At 41.0% G+C, this 26532-nt stretch overlaps 1 protein-coding gene across 3 annotated transcripts in view; it reads right to left on the reverse strand.

Moving 5' to 3' along the window:
• sorcs2 (sortilin-related VPS10 domain containing receptor 2) overlaps positions 1 to 26532 on the reverse strand; it is a 270183-nt gene that overhangs the window by 34854 nt on the left and 208797 nt on the right. For all 3 annotated transcript variants that reach the window (XM_062384316.1, XM_062384315.1, XM_062384314.1), the window contains exons 4-8: positions 18396 to 18560; positions 15585 to 15658; positions 10083 to 10147; positions 4783 to 4901; positions 2947 to 3036 (exon numbers count right to left, since the gene is read on the reverse strand). In XM_062384316.1, coding sequence (XP_062240300.1) covers positions 2947 to 3036; positions 4783 to 4901; positions 10083 to 10147; positions 15585 to 15658; positions 18396 to 18560 — 513 coding nt within the window. The remainder of the gene's footprint in view (positions 1 to 2946; positions 3037 to 4782; positions 4902 to 10082; positions 10148 to 15584; positions 15659 to 18395; positions 18561 to 26532) is intronic.

Here is a 26532-nt window from a genome sequence, read left to right on the forward strand (position 1 = left end):
TTTTGGATAAAGTAAGAATCCAGTTATCTTGTATGCTTTAGCGGGTTTTCACTTTTAAACCCATCATGTTGTGATTGAAGTTCTCTGCAAACCACAAACTGAAAAAAAATAAAATAAAAACAGTAACATCGAACTTATGTCTTCAGTGGGAAAGAATACCATCAGTATTCTTCTTGGTCAAATGACTCTGCAGAAGTCGTGTCAGTTCCTCTTCTGATCAGTAGTGGTGGGAACAAGACAGGAAATAGGGAAACCTAAAAATATTTTACGTATCAGCCTAAATGTGGTTGACATGCGCAATTATTAAATGTCCCAGTTTACTGTTATACATTTCCTAGGAAATGGGAAATAGGTTGTAAGTGGATTCCCATGAATCCTTTTTAAATCTGGGGCAGATGCCTGATTCAGTCAAGTGGGTAGCAAAATTAGGTTTTTGATGAAGGTGTGTGTTGCCCTTAAGAGATTCAGTCTGGGTCAGTGTCGAATTCATTAAGGTTACGATTAATATATGATTTGAGCTTCATGGCAATATCCCAGTGACCCTGGAGTTCCCTTTCTTTTGTGTTCCTTACCAAACCAACCTATCTGGTCCACTGGAGCTGCCTGTGCACTGTGGTTGCACAATCCCTCTCAGTTAAACAAAGTGTTAAACAGAAAGGTGATTAAAAACAGGGTGATAGACAGCAAGGGAGAGGATGGAAACAGAGCAAAAAGGAACAATTATTACCTGTGATTTCACAGCCCAGAAAGCAGTGTGTGTGTGTGCGTGTGTGTGTGTGTGTTTAATCCATAACTCGGGTCAGGTCTCACAGGACAGAGCCAAACTGCTCTCTCTGATGGCCTCTGCATTTTTCATCCTAGAGCCTTTCAATTATTCAAAGTGGAAAAACATGGAAACACTCCCTTCCTCACCCACACACATACACACACATACACTTTCCTCCCTTCCGCTCCTCCCTCCTGTCTCTTGCTACATCCCCATTTTCCTCTTTATTTCTCCCTTACCTCCCACCACCCTCTCCTCTCCTCCCCCTTGTGTGTCGCCTCACTTAAAAGCTTCAAAACCTGTGACCTATCTGCTCACCCAAGTAAGAGGACACGTGTAGAGGGAGAGGGAGACATGACAGAGGGAGGGAGCAACTCGGGCGTACTTTAACTAAACACACACACATGCGCGCGCACACACACACACACACGCGCTCATACAGAAATTGATTTATCAAAGGCTTCCTGCCACACCTAATCAATTGATTCTATTTTCTCTACTTGTTGAAAGCAGTGCAAGTGTGTGTGTGTGTGTGTGTGTGTATGTGCGTGTGTAATTCAAATCCTTTCACCTTCCTTAAGGATCACTGAGTATGGTTGCTGAGGTAGTCAAGCAATAAAGGCACATGATGTCTAAGTGGTGGGCTGAAGTCAAACAAGAGTAATTCTATACATTTCCTGGAGTGTGTGTGTGTGTGTGTGTGTGTGTGTGTGTGTGTGTGTGTGTGAATGTGTGTGGGTGTTAGTGTAAAACCCTCCACGCTGTCCTTTCTGACAGAGTGTCAATGCCAGTGATCGTCTTAAACGTTTTCTTTCCTTAGTATAAAGCTGAAAAATACATGAGATATCTCCTCAGGGCTCGGCATTCAATCAGCACCATTCAATAGCACTCAGGCTGGTGCCGCACTAAAGCTGCCCCCTGTGTCATCGGCGCTGACAGCAAAGGTTCCTGTCCTGTCTCCTTTTGGACTAGAGCTTGTTTATCATCAGTGACACAGGATGCAACTGGATCGATGCTTAGTGGTGAATATTTAATATTGAACGCATCTGACACCAATGTAAAAGTGGAACATAGTGGTGATGGGGCTGTGGAGTCGTAGGTTTAAATCCCTGAAGTGAGGGAAAATCGGTCTCGCCCTCAATTGCATGTATTGACTTATTAGAGAACATGTGGAGGTGATGGTTTGAATCCTTATTGAGGACAGGAGTGTCTTAATGGGAAAAATACCCAATTGCCTTTAAAATTTCTCTCTGGTTATATTTTTAGACACCGACGCTCATCTACTGTTTGTGAGGGGTGTTTAAAATGCTAGAATAATACCTCTTTAGTTAAGATTCCGCAGGATTACGCAAAATATACAAAAACTATTGTCTTTAAACTTGGTGGAACTTGGTAAACTTTTTGTGAATTTCTCAAAAAACATAATGCAGTGATCGTTATGAGTGGAGTGCTTATATCACTGAACAGGTGAAATTTGTTGATCCACATGTGGGTTTCTAATCTAAATATCCAATATGGTGATTAATTGGCTAATCAGTCTTGGTGGATGTCAACATTCTCCAAGTGCACCTCCATATCTTCATAAGATAATAATTGAAACGTATTTATGTCCTCTAACCTTTTATGGCAATGCATTTTTCATGGCATGCACGTCTGCATACTGCTCACAGGCCTGTATGTACAGCCATAGCTTTGAACCCAGCTGTAATAGGTCCCCCTTTCAATGCTGGCAGCAAAGGGAGCCTTTGACTTGAAGTGACTCAAATGTGCAATGAATAATAGAAAACAAAACCCACAGTCCTCCCTCTGTATAAAACTATGTTCCAGAGTTCAGCTGAAGTAAGGCACTACGCTGAAGCACCAAAAGGAAATTTAACCTTAACAACTGTGACTTGTGGACGACGAATGCAGCACCCATTTCCCAGATATTTTAGCTTTGGCTTTTTCAGTCAAAGTGGAGATATACAGTCTATGGCACAGGTATTTTAAGCTGCTGATGATATGTGGTGTTTTCTAATGAGAGTTAAACATTAAAATATGACTGAGACAAAACTCTGCTTTGAAAAGATCATAAATGGACCTTCTTCATCACGATCAGTCTTAATCAAAAACATGACAGGGAATTAATGCAAGCTTCTTTTTCTGGAAGCATTAACATGTCTACAGTAAGCCGGCCTTACCTTGGGCAGGGCGTACTTGGGAAACCTCATCTGGACAAACTCGTTGCGCCGATAGGACACATAGTGCTTGGTACGATTCCCTGTGGTCACCTGGGGATAGGGAGAGAAAATAAAATAAAAAATAAAAATTCAAGAAACAATGTGGAGACCACCCAAAAGTACAAATGTTTCCTCTTATCGATCAATTTTTTTTGCATAGACCATATTCACAAATTACCATGTTGTCTAATAGGGGAAAATTACCAAAACTTTACAGCACCTTGAATTTACCTCTGTGTAACAGATGCTTGATCAATACAATTTTTTCCCCCTGCTTTTCAAAACAAATTGTGGATTCATTGTGCGCCTACGACTAAAAATAACTTTCAATATTGACCAAGTTTGATCTTTTAATTGTCCACACACAGAGAAAACTGCTCATCAGTTTTTGTAAGCTGGAGATGACACAACAAAAGTAACAAGACCGGGAAAATAAGTTCTATCAATCACATTTTTCAGGACTTTTTAGGTCCTTGTTTATGTCAGTCTGAAGGAAACAGATTTTCAAACTCAACATGAAATTAAAATCGACCGTGGAGTCTGTGCCACCGAGCTCCAGCAAACAAGAGACTGTGGCGACTGAAGACATTCCCTGCAGACAGAGGAGAAAGCTTTCCAGCGAATTGGAGGAGGAGAGTTCACCATCCGTTGTCGGTGAGTTACATCAGGCGGAAAGTTCAATGCAAAGCCTCCTCTGTGCTGCACCCTGACATCACCTCACAACTTGGGACCTGTGTGTAAAAGGCTGAATAAAAGGCAGAATCATGCTTCCCCTCCCCCCCATCGCCTGCAGAGAGAGCCGACCAGAAAGCTTTTGAGGCGCTGAACCAGAATACCTAAACAGCTGAGGCTGTGTTTTTCAGCGGAGGAAAGAGATCACTTAAACCGGTGCCGAACATTTCCAATCCCTGGTGACGGGCTGGCTCAGACACTGGCACACCTCTTTCTGTGAAACACATTCCCTGTCGCCATTTGGCTTGATGAGCGGCACTAAAGTTTACAAAAGAGCATTGTATTCTGCACTTCTATTTAGGCCTTTTGTGAGAAGAGAGTTGTGTTTGTTTCCTCTCTGAATCAGTATTGTTGAAGTTCAGATTGTGCTGCGATTACAATCCTCACCTGCTATTGAAAGCTGCAGACTGCTGCTTTTTTTGTGCTGAACTGTGATGAAAAAGTGATAAAACAATGAAAAGTATTTTTCTTAAAAGTAAGAGCCCCAGCAGCAGGCTCGACAAACTACGTTTTCAAAAAAGGGATCACTTTCGAAATAATGGCTGCTGAAGTGGGATGAAATTAAGTGAGTGTGTGTGCCAGTGCTTACTTTGCTCTAATGCTGCATATTTCTACTGTGGTTCAACAAGTGATAAGTGCAAAGGGGTCCAGGTTCCACCCCCAGCCCCCTCATATCAACACATTAAAATGACCAGGCTTTCCAAAAGCATCAGTCATCTAATAATATGTATATATGTATATATATATATTTATATATAATATATGGTGGTACAAAGCCATGCTGCTTTTGCCAAAAAAAACAGAAGCAAATTTTTCATTCCCCCCCTCACTCTTGAGGGCCCGGTGACGCATACGCAAATGTAACGGGGACGAAACTTCACTCTTCTGTTCACGTTGAGGTGTCAGCTTAGGTGGACATGCTCTTCATATTTAAGAGTTTTTACACCGGTTCACCGATTCCTGGAATTGATTGCACAGTTAATGAAGCAGCTTATTTAAGCTCTAAGAAGGCAGCATCTGCTGCTTACCTAACACATTAGCATGTAAGAAACTTGATGTTTTTACCTTGACAAATATGTAGTCGTCCTGCACCAACAGCGAATTGTGGTCGATTTTGCCAAGGAACTGAGCCGTCACCATCTTGTCTGAGCAGTTCTGGATGAGACATGTGACGTACAGGTAACCTGCAGGGACACAAAGGGACAGACAGGGAGACAATTCATTAATCTAATTTTATACAACACAATTTGCCTCATAGGGCAACACCCACTGCCTTTGACTCACAACAAGAGTGAAAAAAAACAACACCGACACAAATCTTCACTGGAAAACAACCCAGAGAGAGCCACATGGGAGAGGTCTCTTCCCCAGGACTGACAGAAGTGCAATAGATGCCGTGTGTAAGGAAAAACATCAACAGAATAACAATATTTACAACATTCATGAGAAAAAGACAGTGTCTAAATAAATAATGAGGTGTATCAATGTGTAAACTATTCATACATGAGAAAAAGTCTTACAGAGACGAAGGGAGCGGCAGTGACAATTGTTTTGATGTTGCCAGTAATAATAGAATATGTAAGTTACAGTTACAGCACATTGCTCCCCAAGGCCCAACAGTCCCCTTACGAAACCACTTTTAAATTCAGTGATCCAGATATTTATTTGGATCTGCACCAGATAGCTGGTAAACACACTCATAAATATATCAGTCCCCTAAACATGATCAAGATCCATGAATTATTTTCTGCGAAATCATCAAGACTAGAAACTAATAAAAACAAAATTTCTGGATCTTCCCCCTGCTTTGAATCCACAAAAATGTAAAGGGTTTTGCGCTGACCCATACCACATCCTTCCACTGAGTTTTGTATAATATTGCTAAATAACAAACAATTATAAATATAAATTGCAAAATAGGGTTATTTTCAACATTTTACATGATTTCTCAGAAAATGCTTCCTGGATCTTGATAAAAATAAAATCAGACAAATTGAGTATTTGCAATTATTTGATGAGGAATATGTTCAGATATATATTCACATTCCAGTTGATATTTTTGCCACATATATTTGGAATTTTAACAGCCTTTTAAACCTCACCCTAGTATAGCTTCAGTAATAAAAATATACATATTCTTATATTTTAGAAAACAAACCAAACTATGGCCTGGTAATGACTGTATGTGGTCGTGTAAGCTTAGTGGAGACAATGTGAGAGAGTAAAGTATCAGCAAAAAAGTGCATTAAATATAAACAGGCCAATAGACCAACAGAGACAGAAACGAGGGAGAAACTATGGAGGACAAACAGTCGAGACAAATGAGGCAAATAGAATAAATTGAGACATCATTTTCCAATGAAATATGACAGCTTCCCCATAGACTTAAAGCAGTACTCGCAACCACATGGCCCGAAGGGATTATCCTCAGAGACACACTGAGAGGTTAGCGCCTGTTGCAAAGCTCAGTCAGTGTTGAATTTCAACCAGCAGCTGCATCAGCAACACTGGCTGCTGAAATTCAGCCGTTATTTTTCCCCCAGAGGTGACAAGCTGGCAATAGAGGGAACACACACACACACACGCACACACACACACGCACGCTGTTTGTTCAGCTGTGAGTTATGATAGCATAACTAACACAGGGTGCCCATACCCAATTGTTTCTGACTACATCCAAAACCTGCAGACTATGAACGTGATCGTCACCATGAAGCTACGATCAACAGATACGACTTAAAAGCTTAGCAACATCCTCAGCAGATCAGACGTCTACCACATTGACTTTGTCATAAATCTTTTGAAAAGTTATTGTAACGATAGAGAGATGTGGCAGTGGTCTTCCATCACACAAACACCAAACCTCAGAGAGCTTTCAGCCTCCGGGGATGATCAGCAAATTTCATGGAAATCTGATCATTAGATTATGAGATTTTAAGTGTAAGTCGCCATGTTAGCCAGTGGGCACGACAGGCCAGCAAATGGAAACGGTTCATCCATTCCCTTCAATTTCAAGGCAGTCAGCCAAGCAGATTGTAAACATGAGGAACTTTTTGATGGTAGCTGCCAAAATCCGACCCAACTGCAGACCTCTAACCTGGGCCCGCAGCTTCCTGTCGTAGGATCAGGAGCCAATGATCATAGTGATGGGATTACAGAGATGTAGCTCCCTTGATTCACTGCCACAGCAATTCAGGTATAAGGTAGAAGATATAAGTACCTTAACTTTATATAAGGACAAGGTTGAACAAACAAAGTACGGCAAGCTGTGAATAAAGGCTGTTTAGACAAACACTAATTTTGTAACTACTTCTCTTTCCAATGGTGGATGTAGAATTGTTCTACATAAGGGGCCATAAGGGTCCATCATTTACACAGAGGGTTCAATTAGATGTCTAACATCAATGCATAATACCTGATTCAGTGAGATTCACATTTAAGTAATTACTTGTTTTACTGTTCGCTCTTTAGCTTTTATTCCTGTTCTGCTCTTGGGTTTAACCCCTGAACCTGATGTCCTCACACAGGGTCTAAAATGCCAAAGACTTAAACATTCACATTACTGTGTGCAGTTGTCAAATAAACATTGTTAAATCAAGTCTCTTCTGATTGAAATAAATTCAGTTCACCTCAGGGGTCCATGATTCAGCTGAAGCCAATGCCCACTGGCCCCACCCCTGGATCCACCCCTGGTTTACGAACCAATTCTCGGTCGTTTGACACAAAGGGAGTAATGGTTCATTGAATGAATCAAAGTTTATGGCCCATATTCACATATCACAATTTGCATCATGGGGCTTAACAAGGTAAAACGTCCTCTCCCCTTCACCCTCAACATGAGTGAGGAAAAACTACCAAGGAAAAAACAAAGAGACCTCAGAGAGAGTCACATATGAGGGATTCCTCGCCCAGCATGAAGCTGAACACGTCAACAAATAACAATATTTTCACCTTGCACCTAATGGACAGAGGCATTGTCGTCACGTTTCTCCAATTATCGATCCGATTTTTTACATTAATTTGTTACCTATCTTTGTGTGTTGGTGTTAACCAACAGCAGGATTTACACTGGCACCTTTAAATATGTGCGACAACCCTTGTTCCTCATTGGAATAAAAGCACCGGAGAACATAATCAAACACAATGAACCCAAATCGACATGAAGTCCACATCACTCCAATGAGTCCTTCCTCTTCATTGGATCTGCACTCCTCTTCCTCTCTTTGTCGTCTTTGTTCATGAGGTGTCTGGTCCAACAAATGGACTGTCTAATTTATTGAAAAACCTGGACATTTAATCAAAGCAGCATAGGGCTGAGAACTCATTAAAAAACTATTATATTGGACTATGTGTTCAGTTCCAGCTCGTGGCACAGATACATCTTCATGCCACTTGCTGTCCCCACACACACACACACAGACAGACACACACATGCACACACAAACACACAACGTTTCCTGTGAAGCCGAGATATTATGACAAGGAAAACTAAGAGTGGATAAATAGTGATTTTAAAAATAAAGAAGAGTGAAGTCTTGAATAATTTATGACATTAATTTGACAGCATGACACCTATCATTTAAATTTGCACATTAATGGGAGAACTGAAGAGTGTGTACTGTGTGTGGGAGTGTTTGTGCACACATGTAAATCCTGGTCTGTCTGTCTACAGGCCTCAAAGTGTGTGAACGCTTGCATGCCTTTGTGTATCAGCGCATGAACAAGGTGCGCTTGGCTTTCCTGCACATCAATCTCCCTAATGACACACACACACAGACACACTCCCTGCCAGCCTCCCTGTGCACATGGCTCATCCATCAATCGACCACCGCCCCCCCCCTGTTTCTCTGGAGTCCCTGTCTCACTCGTCAGCAAGCGGTCCCCACTTCCACCCCCCAAAAGGCATGGGCATGGCTAGACGCCTCTGCAGCGACTTCCACAACTTTGTGTCCGTCTATGTAGCACGCCGCCGTTTAACCTTGGCCGTGCCGCATGTGAGGGGAGGAGGGTGGGGTGCTGGGGGGGTGCACGGGGCGAACAGATTGGTTTGGCATGCCTGATCGCGCCAGCCCCGCTCGACTATCTATCTATCTGGGTGCAGACGCGGGGAGAGGGAAAAGGGAAGAGAATGTGAGGGAGGGAGAGATGGAGTGCGGGGTGGACCATGTGGCGCTGCCTAGCCCCAGGAAGAGCTCTCAAGCCTGGGCAGCTGGCCCAGGCAGACAGCCTCTACTTTTCACCCTCAGCAAACACAGGCGGCCTTGTTCGGGCTGACAGCTTTCACATTGCAGGCAGCATCCCTCTGTGTGTGTGGGTTAAAAGACTGGTGAGTGTCATCTTGAGGGATTCAAGAAGTGTTGGTATTTTTTTTAGTAGAGGGGAGTATTATAGAGGGATAGAGAACGATACTGCAAATATAAAAAACATGTCCTTCACTCTCTGTCATCACTCTCTGACTCTGTCTACTCAGGTTTATTTAGAGTCGGGGGGAGTGGGTTGGGACACCCATAGGCGGTAAAGTCCACAAACACACACACACACACACTACAACCACACACACGCACACACGCACTACAACCACAATCTCAAATACACTTATTACTTCTATTACCCTGTTGGCCCTCTGTAACGAGTTAGGCACTGACCTGCCTGTCTGTCACTCAGCTGATATGATAATCCAGATCCGCTGCCGTTGCCCCCCCGGGGGGCCCCTGACCTTCCCCTTCTTAACTTATCCATTTATTCCCCATTGACCGCCACACACAAACATCACAGCTCAACCAACTGCAAGGTCACCCATTCATGCTGCAGGCATTGTTAAAACTATTGCTCCCTTGATGGCAGAGAGCACGTTATAATTCTGCTCAACAAACAGTCAGGCAGAGAAGTGATTATTTTCTCCAGAACTGATCTGACGAAGCAGGCCTGGAATCCTCATTTAGCCTTTAAAGTGGTACTGTATACTAATATATGTCTATAAACTATAACTATATAGTGCATCTATTGAACACTTCCTGTAGCCTACCGTTTCAAAACAAAATAACTCCAGCATTTATGTTGACTGAATCCACTAATTTGTTTTTTTTATGGTGAAATATTTGCAGGAGTAAGTTAACCATATTATTAACAACATTGATTAATTGACTAGGTACTCTCAAAAAACAACATATCATTAATGTCTTTATTAAATTGTAACTTCTGTCTGGCCGTTACAGACCCTTGAAGCACTTTCCCAGCAAGGTTTCAAACTGTTTCCCATCAGTTTACCTGAGAATGAATCCATTTGAGTTAATAGATTTTTCTTTGCTAGGGTGACTTCGGGCCAAACAGTGTCGGGAGATAAATGAACAGGAACATCACTGTACCTCCACTTGTATCTTGCATTTCCATGTGCACCAGATCAGGGTCCACATCCACACCAGATACAGACCTGGAACACAGAGGGTTGTTACATGATCAGTTACAGTGCATCCCATCAGAAATTAGACCAAAACAACATAGCACCACCTTCAGCCCATATCAGGAAGATGGCATAAAGTAGAATGTCATTATTTCAACTTAATTAAAGGTCCATTTGTGACATAAATTTGAATATTATACTTTAAAACACTGGATTTATTTGAAGAAATAAAACAAACATTGTTCAAATGCACAGTGATTGAATCATAGATCCCAGTTCAGTGTATATGTGCTGTATCTTTTGATCCTGTTTGAAATAGAAAGCTCTGTAAATATGCCCAGCTCAGCTCTTTTAGGAAAGTGCACTCTGATGTACTCAGCCAGGCCAAGCATGCCTGAAAACCTCCCAAAATGTCTATAACCTTATTCTGTCTTAGAACCACACTGACATGGTCTACAGGCTGACATGGCTCGCTCTGTGTGCCCTTCAGTGAGTAGTAAACTAAGTAGTTCATCTGATTAGGGCTGTGTAGTGCAGTTGGTGAAATTTCCCCGGCCCAGTAAAGATAGAGTGGAGATTTAAAACCTCATTACTTTGCCTATAAAAAGACTTTATGAGCAATTATCAGGCCGAGGAGGGACGAGGGAGGAAGAGGAGGAACGGAGGAGGGGGGCTGGATCAGTGGAAATGCTCAAGGATCGGCTGCTCATGATGCAGGTCGATGACTCAGTCTTCCTCAGTTGGTCAGAATGATCCGTTAGCTTACATATCCATCTTATTCAAGAACTTCAAGCAACACATGTGAGTGTTTGCTGATTTACTGCTCCATCAATGACGCTATAAAAGCCAGCTCATATTCGAATTTTACAGCGCTTCATCTCACTTCAACCGGACGATGGCATGACAAGTTCATTTGACCTCCAGGGACGTTTTATTGGTTTAGTTACTACAGTGTCAGAGAAAAACTAAAGTCAATCCCTGATGGTCAAGAGCTCTGATTTCAATGGGTCACCTTTACTGTCAGATTTACCATTTACATCGGCACTGGAGTGCAAATAAGAGATGTTACACAATTAACATGTTCCAGTGACCATCCACTTCTAGTTCTGAAAGTAAATTTCCCATTTATTCTCTCTTTCTATTGATGTTTCAGAAAATCTTTATTAAAGGTTTTCAGTCTGAAACCAGGCGACCAGGTGTGAGATGAATATTGACAAATCATCATTTGATATGGAACAAAAAAATATTTGAAAACGGACAAAAAGGCAAAGGTAAAAGAGACTGAACAACCTTCCAGCGGTTTTCTTCTTGAATTTAACCGTATTGTAGTGATTTTCGACTCTTTGGACTCTTTTTATCATAAAAAAAATGCTGCATGCCAAATAGGTAAGTCATGTTTGCTCTGTGGTAAATGTAACGTAGCACTAAGTGATCAGATTGTAGCTGACACATCAGGATTGATATCTTGACTAAATTTTGTTATTCTTTAAACGCGGTCAATATGATCCAGACCTGTGGCTTCTAGAGGAGCATATATAAAATAGTTTTTGTAAAAGTAACTTCCCATTCTCTTTCAACAGTTTAAAGGCTTCCAAACTTCAACTTAACATACTTAGTTATTCCTACACTGTTACAAAGTGATGACAGCTGAAAGATATTGACAACTTTAAACAGTTGTGATATTTGTCAAACTTTGAGATGTGGTATGATACTGTTTGGGAATCAGGTGTTGTGATCAGTATTTTGCCTTTAACACCTAAATAAACACCTAAACACATATAAGACTAATGTAAAAGTTGACTTGGTATTGTAAGTGTTTGTACAACCACAGGTGATCAGTAGGTAATGACCACAATCCTACTTATGAAAGGCAAGGAGAACCGACTCCTCATCTTTCCTCAGGTTAACGGTTTGAATGCTCATCACCAACAGGTCCATGTTTCCTGCTCAAGTGTCCTTGACTGAGGCTTTGAACCTGAGCCTTCTCACTCATGTGACTCTGGATAAAAGTGTCAGCTGCATGCTTGAAATGCAAATACCCAAGACTGAAGGTGAAAGCTTTCTCTGCGCCGGCACTACATCATTTATTCATTCCACTAACGTTTTGGTTCAGCCCGAGCTTCATCTCAGTAAGAGTGAGGGATTTCCTCCTTCTTTGGTCAGGGATAAACAAGTAGACAGACTGCGAGGGCTGAAAAGGGAGGCAGGGGGAATGAAATGAACAACAGACACGAGTGATAGAGAGACATGAGGTGGTAAATAAAGAAAGGTGAATTGCTTCAGAGGACAAGGTGGAGGAGGTGCGGCATGCTGCAAAGACATCCTCCCCGGGCCGGAATTCAGTTTCATCCCAGCTCGGGTTTCACTGCGTTGCTATTGCTCCTTTATCCGTATGCTTTACACAGCATTTCACTTTTATCGCCTCTCCTCAGACGTGTGCCTCTGTTGCCAGTTGTCACCCTGTGAGAGGCCGGTTCAATTTCAAAACTGCTGTTACTTTTTATTCAGGGTGACAACCAAAAAGGTTTACAGCCCGGGCTCACAAAACAAGGTAAACTGGAACACAATATGCCAGACCACCCCAATGGCAGATTGGCTTCAACGTGATGTGTTGTTATGTGATTTATACGCGCTGGCTGCCAGACTCCTGTTCTCTTGTCGCCTTTTATGACTGTTAGGCCACAGGCAAGGCAAAGGCTATACAGCCAACAATGACTCACTAACTCATTCTCCTTCTGGCTACACGTATTTATAGCACATGCATGCACAGGCTCTTTTGTCCTTTTTTTTGTCAGATCTGAACACCTGTGTAAGATTGCTGCAGGCAGTTGAGTCCAAGCCAAATAAAATAAAACAGTTGTTTAGTTTCAGAGGAGCTAGATTAAATATATATTGTGAAATAATCTTTTGATGTTCTACTTCTACTACTAACTTGGTTTGCAAATACTATTAATCACTAGTCTTGATGAATCTATGACCAATATTTACTCTTTTTTAATTCTAACTCTTTCAAAACTTATCCTTAACTTTATCTGTCGGCATTTTAGTGCTGGGGAAACAAATAATGTGCAGTAGGTTGTTTAAAAACAAACAGAAATTCTTGGTTTTACAACCAGGGAAACTGCTGAGATGGTGATAATTCATTGTGGGTCTGCATGTATAAGCGAAATAATGAACACCTAACACCTATTTGATCTGTTGTTCATGATAAAGTTCCGTTCAGTTTTAAGTACGGAGCCCAAACGTTGTTTATCTAACTCAGCAATGGCTTTGTTTCAATTTTTTTGCTTTATGTGAATCTTCAGGCATGTTGCAAGTTAGCCTTACAATTATTTGCTATTTTGTACAGTTTATTTGCATCGCTGCTGATGTAAGGTCAAAAAGTTCAGGTTGGACATTCAGATCCTAAATCTGATAGAGAATGAAACTCTAGCTTAAAGAAGTAAGTACTTTAGTCCCTCTCTCCTTCCTCACACTCTACTTTTTTCCTCCTCGACTTCTACATTTTCACGCTGCAATGTTTGCATGATTTTTGCATTACAGTTGGTTGTATTAATCAGAGGTGTTTTGGCGTGCGGAGCAGCTCATTTACTATCAACAGTGAGAGGAAACAAACCAACAGGGGCTTGCAATGCCTTCCTGACCTTTAGAAGATGAGGGTGTGTACCTTATGGCATTTAAATCCACCACATTAGAATGCATTGTTTTTACACCAATGCATACTGGACAGGGAGGAGAGTTGAGACAGTGTTAGAGGAGAATGGAAGGAAGGTGATAAGAGGGAGAGAATCCTGATACAAGATACCATGAAGGTGAGAGCGAGGAGAAGAAGGATTGGAAGAGATCGCTCAAGCTGTGAAATATTACACACGTGGGGAAAAGATATATAGCTCTGCCTGCTGTGGGCACTTTGTCAAGAGATTCCATAAAATGGTTCTGCTGCATTAACTCCAGTGCCTACGACAAAAATCCAATTCAAATTTCTAGTTTAAGAAAAATTGGAAGTGAGTTTGAGTTTTTAAATTTAATGTTCCACATAAAGTTGATTTATATAGACATCAATATAGTTTTATTGTTTGAGCAATATTGTGTAAATAGCATTATGGGATCAGTAAAACAAAAATAGACCCATTACCACTGCAGGAGCTCAACTCAATGTCTGGCACAGCTTGATCAAAATAAACTTCCTGCAAAAGCATTTAAATCTAATAAATAAATACAAATTCGCAAAATAAACTCCCACACCTACCGACCACCATATTTGGTGCTCCTTGGGAAAAACAGGTATCAGAAGTTCCTCTGACGAATCAACAATGAGAAGTGAGAGTTTTAACTTTTTTTTGTAACCCTATTTAAACTAATTTACCTCCTTAGTTAGACGAGTGGATTGATATCTTCAGATATCATGTTCAGAAGAACAGGAGGTCATGTGACTTTGACCACCAAAATCCAATCAGTTTATCCTTGAGTCCTCTAAACATTTATAACAAATTTGAGAGAATTAGCTTAAGGTATTATTGAGATATCTTGTTAAGAATGGATTGGACAGAGAACCCAAAGCATTATGCCTTTGGCCACTGGGAATATCTCTGCACTGCTACCAGGCCGTTCCAAGAGTCTTCATCACAAAAACATTTACAGCAACTGTCCACCTCATAGTCCTCAATTTTCTCTCTTGATCTCTTGGAATATTTCTAAATTTAAAATTGGAATATTAAAGTTTACGTAAAGAAAGTAACTACTTCTTTCACGTAGGAAAGAGCCAGGTTTGGTCTTCATGTGAACCAAGACACATTGTGTCCTGAGTCCAGGTTTGTACTTTAAAAGTAGTAACAGTAGAAAATTCTGTTTTATTTCCTTTTTAACTTTGAACTTCCTTGCTCACAATGACATCACTGTTTGGTGAGCCTGGTCTTTAAATGCAACATCTTTGCAACAAAGGGATTCAAATCCTCCGCTTTCTAGTACTCAAGGTAGACATTTCAAACGTTGAGCTGAATTCTAGTTCAGTCAGGAAGTTATATTTGGTGGTATGGCTCTTTTCTGGGTTGTGCATACGTGGGAAGCCTAAGACGGAGAGAGCTAAACTGTCTGTCCTTCCATTTGACTTCATGGAAAGATTAATACAGGGAGAGCAGCAGCAAGACCCCCCAGGGAACAGAACAGAGCAGGCATCAGTGACAACAGAAATGACACTGAGTAAATCAAACACAGTATGAAAGGGGGAGCTGGGGTGGAGGTGGGATGCAAAACGGTTTGCAGAGGAAGCAGCAGGGGGAGGCAGGCTGAGGAAGCCTAGATAAGGTGCCCTTGTTTGAGCTTTGCCATTGAATGAATGGAAGGGAGTGATTTGAGCCACCGGCTTTGAGATCAGCTGCTGTAGCTGTCGGGTGAGCTGAGCCTGACTTCTCAGCCTGCCTGAACTGATGCTTTGCTCAATACGATGAGAACAAAGAGTTGCACTGACCAGAAGACTCTGTCCTTGGTCACACGCTCCTGAAGCAATGTCCACTTGCGGCCCAGGTCTGTCGAAGCAAAGATCTGGATTCAAAAGGGAGAGAAGAAGACAATTAGAAAACACGCAATGAGTGTAGCATGAAATAATGAAGCTGAACCCGAGTCTTATTTCTCGCTCTGTGCCCTTTCCAAATACAGATTTTTTTTCTGTATTTCGAAAAAAAACTTTCACCCATCAAGCTACTGAATTTCATGGTTCACCAACTTAAAACTGAGCTGAATTAAAAGTCATATCAGATTTTGTGTGCTAGTGTGTACTTATGTCTGCTATTTCATGAGCAGAGAAAGGGAACGTGTATTTTTAGTGGTGTGTGTTTTATCTAAGCTTTTATGCTATTGATTAAAAGGAAAGTCTATTAATTCCTACACAAAACGTATCCTTGATGTATGAAAAGCACACTGAAACTAGAAAAAGGATTTCACCTCCCAAAGCCTCCTTAACCATTCAAAAACAAGTTCTCAATGCCTGCCATTGACAGATCCTCGCTCATGACAACCCCACCTTTGCTAAGGGTGATCAGAAAATATGAGACCAAACACATTTCTAAAGAGCATTCAAACCGAACATTTGCGGCTGTGAAAATAAAAGCTAATCTCATGCTGACCTTGATGGAAATCTGTCCCTGCCCTCGCAAACCTTCTTAATTTGCACGTTCTGCTGCGCGTCCTCTCATCATCCTCTAGCTAAATGATTTTTTGTTCTGTTTGAATGGATTCTTTGCCTCCATCTGAGCCTGCCCATATGGAACAGATTAAAACCTAATTGAATTTCTTGTTTAATTATGTGTAAATTATTGAAGTTGAGGAGGAGTTGAGCCAAACTGACTTATGAACTATTGCCCCTAATGTCCCACCTCTATCTCCCTTATCTCCCTTCTCCCTTAATCTCGAATTCCACTTGACAGAAAAACTTTTCAATCAGTGTGTGTGTGTATGTCTGTGTGTGTGTCTGTGTGTGTGTGTGTGTGTGTGTGTGTGTGTGTGTGTGTGTGTGTGTGTGTGTGTGTGTGTGCGTGCGCACATCTTTGAATTCAGAGTTGTGAAATACTGACAGAGATGAGTTAATTATTGAATTTGACATTTTAACCACTGAACTGGAACAGCCTGTGGCGTTTTTCTCTTATTGATATGTTCTGAAAAGTGACCTTTCCTTCTCAGGTTGTTTCACTTCATTTATATTAGTGGCAGGACGAGTCTTGTTTATTCTTTTACCTAAGATAATATTTGGAGGGCAGGTGGACTCCCAGGTTTGGAGCCTCATAAAACAGTCAATGCAGTGTAAAGGCCTGCATGTGTTTAATTTGTTTTATATTAATGCTCAATGATACATTGAAATAAACCTGTCCCGTGAGTGTAATTAGCTTTTCTTCTCCAGTGTTGCAGTCTTGAATGTCTCGTCTCAGTGCCTCGCAGCAGCAGGATATAAGTTATACATAGGACGAAGATGTGATGTCTTAACCTTCGTGTTTGCTGGGACAGGACTGACATGTTAGAACTATGGAGGCGATTAATTCCACTTTGTAGCAGAGGGGGCCGGATGGAAATCTGCAATGTACGACACAGAGAGCTATGTAGCAGAAATATTACACTGCTGTACAAGCCTGTATGTCTGTGAGAGGCTTTTACATTTGGGAGCAGCAGTTCCACTAGTTTAGATACATTTCCCCGCAGCATTCAGAGATACAATCTATTCCAGCTCCAAAAAATTATGTAATGTTTCCAGTAGCATCTTATTTTACACTTTAAAGCATGGTGGGATCAAACGCTCATTTTGGATAAATCCAATGCAATTCTTTGTAATATAATTTATTAGTAGACGAGTTGAGACGTGAAACAGCTACAGCTTTAGCTCCTTACTTTTTCTTACCTAGCATCTCAAGCTTAGTGGCTTCCTTAACAATGTCTTTCCATTACACATGTTCCTTTTTTTTTATTATTCCAAATAAATTAAAATGGCAATGGCAGTTCTTCTGTCTGTATGTGCGTTGGCAGGATTACGCTAAAACTACAGAGATGATTTTACTGAAACTGATTGGAAGGGTTGGGGAGGGGCAAAGGAAGAAGCCATTAACCTTTCTCTAAATATGGAGAGATAGGGTGTTACATTTGGCAAAGGAACGCACTCTTGGGGTCCTCTTTCACGTTTTGTATTCATGTTTTACTTATTTCAGTTTATTTTACTCTTTTAAAATCATATTCATTGATTTTATACCTTATGTGAATGTCTTTTTATAGCTCACTATAAATACCTTAGTCTCACTTTGATCTAATCCCGAAGTTAGGAAGAGTAATTTAAAAGAAGACAGGAATAATAACCCTAATATTTTGTTGAAGGCATCACAGCATTTGGCCTGATTGTTTGGCTTGTCTGTGACTTACTGTACTTACAAGAGTAATGAATGTTGTGATGATAGCCTCAGATCTGATGATCAAAACTTTAAAAGTATCCAGACTTTTCTTTCTTTGCCGTCACATTTGTTTTAAATATGGAAACCAACATTCCATTGTGTGTGGGTGTGTTTGTGTTTGTGTGTGTGTGCATTTGAATTTTGCCACTATATTGACTATATTGTTGCATGGTAAATCACTCATCAAGTTTTCTCCAAGGTTCGTTTTTCTCTGCAAATTGAAATTGAATGCAGTGTAGCGATGCCTGTAGAGGCGTTTCGCTGCTGTAATATAAGTGCCGTCTTCTTATTTATTCTCTCAGCTACAGAATCAACTATTAGCTGTGATGTGTCTGTGGTGCTTAGACACCCACCCTGCCCTCCTTGCAGTAGGCGAGGAGCTTGTCCTCTTCCTTGGGGTGGAAGATGATAGTGTCGGGGGTGAAAGCGATGGACTGTCGCTGGAAAGAGGAACCCTCGTCGGTGCTGATGAACAGCATCTGATCCCGTTCGTTGATTGATGAGCCCACCAGCACTACCTGTATGACAGAGAGGAAGAGGAAGGGAAGAAAACAGAGGTTAGAGGTGAAAGGGTCAGGGGATAATGTCTTGCAGCATATCGGTTGCTCCGTCAGCGGGTCTGTTGAGGACATGCAAAGCCACTGTCCACATATCAATACATACATTCATTCCCCTGCGTATAGAAAACTGATGAATATAAATGCATGCATGGCCACGCACATTTCTCCAAGGCCAATCTCCAGGCCACAGGAACTTTCTATCAAGCCTGCATGCTGCTTAGAATGTGGCAACACTGTATCGACTATCTATTCAGAGTTTCATAGCTCATAAAGAGAAGGCATTAAACACGGGGCACAGCGGGACCTGCCAAGCCACCAAACACATTTATGTCCTGGACACTCAGGAGTGAGGCTACCAATAGGGCTGATCGATAGGAACTAATGATCCAGTCACATTCATTAGGAGTTCTTGAGGTGGGAAGCCGTCCAATAAGGGCTTCTAGCTGCTGTTGTCTATTATCACTAGGGTGGTGCTTATTCTAATTATTTTTACAGTAAATGAACCTTTTTTTTTTTACAGTTTTTACAGCAAGCAAAATAATGAAGGCACTTGCTGAGGGCTGCCTTATTTCAAAAGTTTTAATCTATGGATCCAAAGCAGTAAAGAGTCATTAAGTGTGTTAAAGGAAAGTGCAGCTTATAAAGATGACTTAAAACATAAATTGTGTTTTATGTATGCACACAAATAACAAAAGTGCAAAGCACTCTGGAAAGACATTATATAGGGAATGATTTTATATTTCATTCTCATTTGGACTCCCGTGCATTCACATATTCACATATGTGAATACGCTCCTTTTCTATACAACGTTTCCTCCTCGCCTCCTCATGGAACCACAAATGAAAAATAAAAACATTCGACCAAGACAGCGGTACAGGATTAACATCGTTTTAAAAGCCACTGGTTGATGGGAGTGAGCACACTAGCATTAGGAGAAAAACGGCTTTATTGTTGTGTGCTTATCTCAGAGGTGAAACATCGCTTCACCTAACTGAACTTTACATCCCAGCAATTTCTTTAAATTAATGATTGATGGTTGGTTGGAGAAAAATATTTTGACATTAATATTTTGAATTGGTCAAAACAAAGTTGAAAAAAACAGGCAGATTAAGATTTCACATCTTCTAATTTGATGTTGACAGTATAAGATGTGTGGATATGAAAAAATGTTTTTTCTTATGTTTCCAGTCATTAACCGTCCAACTTTTACATTGTTCTGTAAAAGTTGGACCTGCAGAAAACACATTGCAGCTGTCCGTGTTTTGGGCTTTATTCCTCAACTAATTTGTCTGAGTTGCCTTCACTGTCCTTAATCATTAAAAGCTACAGCATCTAACTCTCACTCGCGTAACGTTCACCATTGTCCAACATTCAACTCTCAAGCTGTAACTAGATGTTCTATCATATAAGATAGATACAATTAATTTGTATTCCTCCGTGAGACACACACGCTTGTAATTATGAGCATGTGTGCACACGGATCCTTTTCAGTATTCTCATCATGACTACAATTAGGCAGCAAGCGTAGTGTGCCTCACGTCTTGCTGGTTGCACTACTTGAGAGCTGTGTGTGTGTGTGTGTGTGTTTGTGTAAATCTTGCTTGTTCTGAACACACTTCCCTGAGCAGCATGGTCAATTAAAGGCCCACTGTTTGTTTGGCTGCCAGAGGAAGGCCAACAAGGACAAAGGGTGTTACAGCAGGATAGAAAAGGCACAGAGGAGAATTATAGTTCTTTTCTTAACATTATTTATTTTGTGAATGTGGACCAGGCATGTCTGTATTTGCACCTGGGGGCTGCCCACAGTGTTGGGCTGTTCAAAGCCCATCAGCTCCACTGGATAGCTCATGATTCAGTGCCTTGCTCAAGGGGTGCTCATATTTATCCAGTGGATTTAGGGATTTAACAAACACTCCTGAAGCCACAAGTGAGTTTCTAACCTATTCACTGCTGCCGATAACTGAGCAACAAAAGGACTTAGAAATTATAAGCTCTTTGACAATTGAGCATTTATTTATGTATATGTCAACATAGTTAATTAACTATGTAAGATCTTGCTGATAATGAAAGGTGTGCCACAAGGCTCCATATTGCGTACAGTCTTGTTTCCTTTTACAATAATAACATAGCCTCAATCCTAACTGTCTGTTAGCTCTATCTTTATGTTATACGACACTACTAATCAACTCTTATGAATTTACAAACGACCTTTGATATTCTGCTAGGTGCGTACAGATTTAAATTTACTTTTGGTTTCTAGAGCCAGTAGTCAAACAGGTGTCGGTGTAATCATCAGACTAGATGAAAGGCTTTGACAAAAAATAAACAATCACATAGACAAACTTGTAAATAAACTACCAGAGAAGACTGGTTTCCTGTATTAAAAATAGAGCCAGTTTCTCTGTGGCTCCAGGAAAGAGGATTATTGAAGCAGTATTCCTGTCAGTTTTAGATTATGGTGATGTGATTTATCGAGAGGCAGCTCCTTCTATCCTCAAACCTCTGGACTCAGTGTATCATTCTGTTTTATTACTGGTGATGTTTATGGTACCCATCATTGCACTCTGTAGGGGAGGGGAGGCAGGTCCTCTCTGGCAGACATTGGTACCTTTTTATTAGCTCCACCAAGGAGACGTTTACATTAGTGTTTTGTTTTTGTTGGTTAGCCGTATTAGGCAAACATTTCCAAGAACCTATAACATTTTGGAGCTTTCACTTTTTTTTAACATGACAAAGGTTTTGGCGTAAGACAGTGGAGGCATGCTCTCTACGAGTGCCAATCTAATGTATTTTACAAAAAAAAATTGTTGGTAAATTACCATAGTGCAGTACATGTCCTTTGGTCAGATCAGTTGGTTTCTCTCTTGTAATATTAGACTTTTATCTCAACCTGATCTGGTACATTACATTACATGTCATTTAGCTGACGCTTTTGTCCAAAGCGACTTCCATTTTTAGAACACTCAGCATTTATGAGGGGCCATTTTAGGGGTTCAGTATCTTTTCAAGGACACTTAGGCATGCAGATGGGAAAGAGTGGGGTTCGAACCGGCAACCTTCTTGTTGCAGAACCCCCGCTCTATCCCCTAGGCCCCGCTCTCCCCGCATTAATTAATATGGCTTCTGCCAGATAAACCCTTATTTGAATGCATGTGTCTCACTTTGGTTTCTCTTTTTGTCCCTGGTGGGCAGAACCATCAATCAGGTCAGACTGCCTCTGCCAATATGTCTCTATTTGAAGGACATCCCTCAGTTTAACCTAGTTGAGTTATGACAGCTGGACATCATCAGGACACACAAAGACACACACACACACACACAGGCTGCCCACACACTTCACATCACCACACACACACACACACACTGCTCACACTCTTCACATCACTTGTCAAACACTGACAATGCACAGTGACACAAGAAATGCCAGAGATGGATTGTTTCATTCAAGCCACAGGAATCTGTGTATGATGTATGTGTTGATTAGAAAAAGTAACCTTTGTTTTCCATTTCCATTTTTACGAGATGTGCTGTGATACGCTGCTGCAGAGACGACCTGTGGGCTGGCTTTTACAGGACAGTTGAATGAAAACAGTTATATAATGTCTTCTGTTGCTCTGGAGACTGAGAGGAGGTTGCTCTGATGATGTCACAGCTATGTCATTATGGTTACCTTTAATCAAGCAGAGACTACAAAATAAGCAAATTTCTGTGGACAACTGAGGTAAATAAGTATCCACTACATCACCTAGTCCAGATCGAGTATGTAAATATGTCTCTTCTGAGTTGCATTGTGGGGAATGAAGGACCATTTTAGAGCTTGATTAAAGAATAAAAGTGAGGACATCTCTGCCTCTGTGGTGTTTTTGATCGCTCTCTCTTCAGTCCATCTCACAATGCCCCAATGTCACGCATGTGCAGCACCTAGTCACTGAAGTAGCCCTTTAAGCAATTTGACTTCGAACTCGATTTTAGAAGGTATTTGCTCAGATGAACGAGCTATACTTGCACACACATACTCAACCTTTTCATATATTCTTTTGATCCTTTCATGCCAAGTCTACTTGAAACCGCCCTTCACAGTTTTCTTTTAAAGATGTGACCATTTCAACCAAAGATTTGCTTCTCTTTCAAATGTTGTTAGATATAAACATAGAGAAATAACTTGTCTTCATCTTTTACTGTGTCATCTTATTTTAACCTCTGGATTTCTTTCAGCTGACAGGTCTGATTCAGGTTTGAGGGAATCCTAAAGCACCGACACGGTCACTGATACACTATCCGTCTCTACTGATGCAGTAACGTGAATTGCCAACAAGGGGCACTCTTGTCAAACTGTAAGCATGAGAGCGTGTCATAGCTTCACTCTAAAGTTGAGAATGAGCTCCAGTCACCAACTCGCACATAAGTCTTTGGACTTTTTTGGGAAGCATCGGAAATGAGGAGTGGGCGAGGGACAACAGATGCTACAATCCTCGCCTGTACAAGATAGAATCCTCGGCAATCAAAATACTTTGATACATTGCTCCCCTGTAACGATTCCCCCTGAGTAATAACTCACGCTTTGAAGCACAGTGAAGCTATAGTGTACTGCAGTTAAAGGGGGGCCCCAAACTTCCTTTGTCTTTACTGGAGACCGGAAGGGTATGACACATTAAGGGGACTTATAGAAACGAAACTCGGCCTGTTTAAATCCGCAAAACGCTTCAACACCAGTGTGTCTTTCCAGAGAGCAATCTCAAATCTGTGTGACGTCTGATAATCTTTTCATCACAGCCAGTCTGACAAAGGCGCCGGATCGCTGAAGCCACACGAGCCCATGCTGTGTTGACACACATCAGAAGGTATCAGCCCTATAATCTATTATAAAACAACCCAATCTACTTAGCAGCTTAGAATAGTTTATGGAGGAGTGAGTGCTGGCGTGCAGTCGGAGCGTGAACATTGTGAAGGCCCACGAGCTGCAGGAGGATAAGAACGTGAACATTATCTCCATATATTGCATGTCACAACTTTGAACACTTGAAGGGCTTTGATGCTGCAGCCTTGTGAGGCTGATGATGAAAGCTCTTGAGAATGGAGAAAGCTGGTACATGATGCACATGCATGCACAGCGTCAGACACACCTGGAGAATCCGAAATATGTACATGCATGAGCACACAGCTGACACACTGTAGGTGGATGGGGTATGCCTTCAAACATCACATTAAAAAGTGTGCAGTGTCCGTTCTAAACACTGTTAATGTTGTGTTCTCTTGTCCTGTGTTAATGCTCTGGTGCTAATGATAATGTAACTTTTGTATTGTTTGTGTGCTGGATGATGTATATGCAGAGCTTTTTATAAACAGTCTATGGTGCAGAGTGAAGTTAGACAACTTTGTGTTCATCCTACCTGCTATTTCAAAAGAAAGATTTCATATTTAATGTTTTTCATCAAATGAAACACAATTTGCTTCCCTACTGTTCACATATGTGGTAATATATACTTTTGTGAATGATTTACTTAAGTGGTGTTATGTTTTCATAGATTGGATGTCGGCTATCTGAAATCTGTCAAGCGACACAATCTACAGACCATAGCTCACACTTTTTCAAAGTAAAAGCTCTTAAAATTCAGCTCAATAGAAAGAGTTACAGCCATTTTTAACCAGAAGTGATTCAATGAGTGTTGCTGCCATGACAGAGCTTGGCAATAGCAACTGAATGTCTGTGTCAGTCCGATATGGTGAAAGGATAATTATCAAAATGATCTGGCAGGACAGATATCACTGGCCGCAGGCTGCCAGTTGCTGACCACTGCTATAGTTCATCCAAGGATGTAGACAACAGACAGACAGACAGACAGACGTTTGTTGAATTAGAAGGTTGGTGATGAAGTCACCTTGAGAAGTAGTGATTATGTCATCAGCGATATCTTATCTTTTAACAGGAAACCTTCACTACATTTAGAGTTTGAAATAAAAAGGTAATAAAAAGGTAGAGTGGGTCTAAATGTCTATTAAAAGAAGCCGCTGGGTTGCATTATGGGAAATCTAAAATGAACAGTTGTGGGAGTTTGACCTATACTGGAAAGTAAAAGGATATCTCTGCCTCTGTGCATCAGATTAAATTACTGAATAGCTTGGTTGACCTTTTTCAAATATAATTTCCCCTTTTAACTTCGGCCTTATTTTATGAATTTTCTCTTATATCCAATAATAACCTTATACTCTTCAAGTTTGTTTTTCTGGTCTGTTTGCACAAAAGTTGAACTGTCCAAAAAGCATAAGCAGTCAGATTATCAAGCGGGTTGCAAACAAACCCCCACAAGGTATTTCAAAGCGAAAAATACATTATATTTAACAGACTGACCTCCTGTTGTTATTTGGATGTACTTTACTCATCATCATCCATCATCAGCCCAGATGTTAGGATCCTTGTTTACAATCTAAGTGAGCATTCAACTACTTGTGTTCCTTGACCTACAGGGCCTTATTCTACTATTCCCAGATCTCCAATTAGTTCGGTAAATATTTAATCAACTTATTAAGAAGGAAAACTACAAAATAAGTTGACGTCTGGGTCCATACACTCAAACATACAGATGCATAGCTGCAGCTGCGGCTACAGCACAATCGTTTCCACTCAATTACATATGTAAATTGCTTGGGATCTGGTTTCCACTGGGAGAGGGGGAGGGCCTTGTGTGATGGCAGCTCATTCAGCAGTGGCCTGTTGAGAATTTAGACGTGGGAGAGCACAGCTGCATGAGAGCCACCACACAGCAAGAGAAGTTTGATGACATGATGCTTAGTTGGCTTGTTCTGTGTCGGCCTGGGTATCGAACCACTTCGGTAGATTGGCATATTCGTAGCTTGAAATATTGGAAACTACCAAGAACCAGAAGCTGCATTTAATGTTTAATCACATTCGGGGATCAGCTGGGAATCAGGAGATAAAGCAGGTCATCCACAAACCAGAAGGTCCATGGTTCGATCCCTGGCTCCTCTATTTCGCAGGAATGGGTGAGTGGCAAAGAGTTCTTGATTTAGGAATCTTTCCACATAAATTTCGGTGTCCTTGATGAACAATGCTTGATATGTCTCTTTAAGACTCTGGCTCAAATATTTCTCAAGTGTCACCTACAGAAGAGCCCTGAATCGTGGACGATAGTATTTGGGGTTTTGTGGTTTGTCCTAGGACACTTTGTAATACAGAATGGAGGAGACAGGGATCAAACCACTGTCAAATTACTTAACTGTTTATTTATTAGAAGGAGACACTTGTTGAGTGTTGGATCCAATTTTACCTACAATGCAATGTGGTAGAAGTTTGCATTAAGGCCAAAGAGATAATATTTAGATTGTTTGGCACCAGATTGGACAAACTTCCTTTCTTTGCAGTGTGATGCTGAGATGAGCGTCATGAAAGAAATGAAGGCTTGCCTCCTCCTCCTATGACTTATGGGACGCAATCTCAGCCACAAATTCCATCTGTCTCCGTTCAAGCAGTAATAAAATGTCGTTTGCCTGCCTTTGATATTTTAGAGCCCTAAGTAAAAGATACATAAAGCTAACCATAGTAAATAGAATTACTGTTTTCTGGTGTCATACATAACAAACCACATAAAAAGAAGCTGAATTACTGAGAGGAGGAAAACCGTCAATCATCTTTTCTTTTCAACTGTTTTTTCCAGAGGTCAAGAAAGCTCCAAAGCTCTACTTCTCTGATGATTGAACATACTTTAAGGATGCCATGGTGGTATTTGGTCACATATTTTCTTTCTTTCTTAATAACACCTTAGACTGAGGAAAGCTAATTCCACTTGTTTCCAGTGTAAACTCACTTTTGTCGATATCTGCAATCAAGTCGGACTGAGGATCGTATCAACAAAATGTCACTGGATTACGTTAATCCTTCAAATAAATTGATTCCCGACAGAGAAAAAAAAA

This window comes from Platichthys flesus, chromosome 24 (genome assembly GCF_949316205.1).
Source record: "Platichthys flesus chromosome 24, fPlaFle2.1, whole genome shotgun sequence".
Taxonomy (NCBI): Eukaryota; Metazoa; Chordata; class Actinopteri; order Pleuronectiformes; family Pleuronectidae; genus Platichthys; species Platichthys flesus.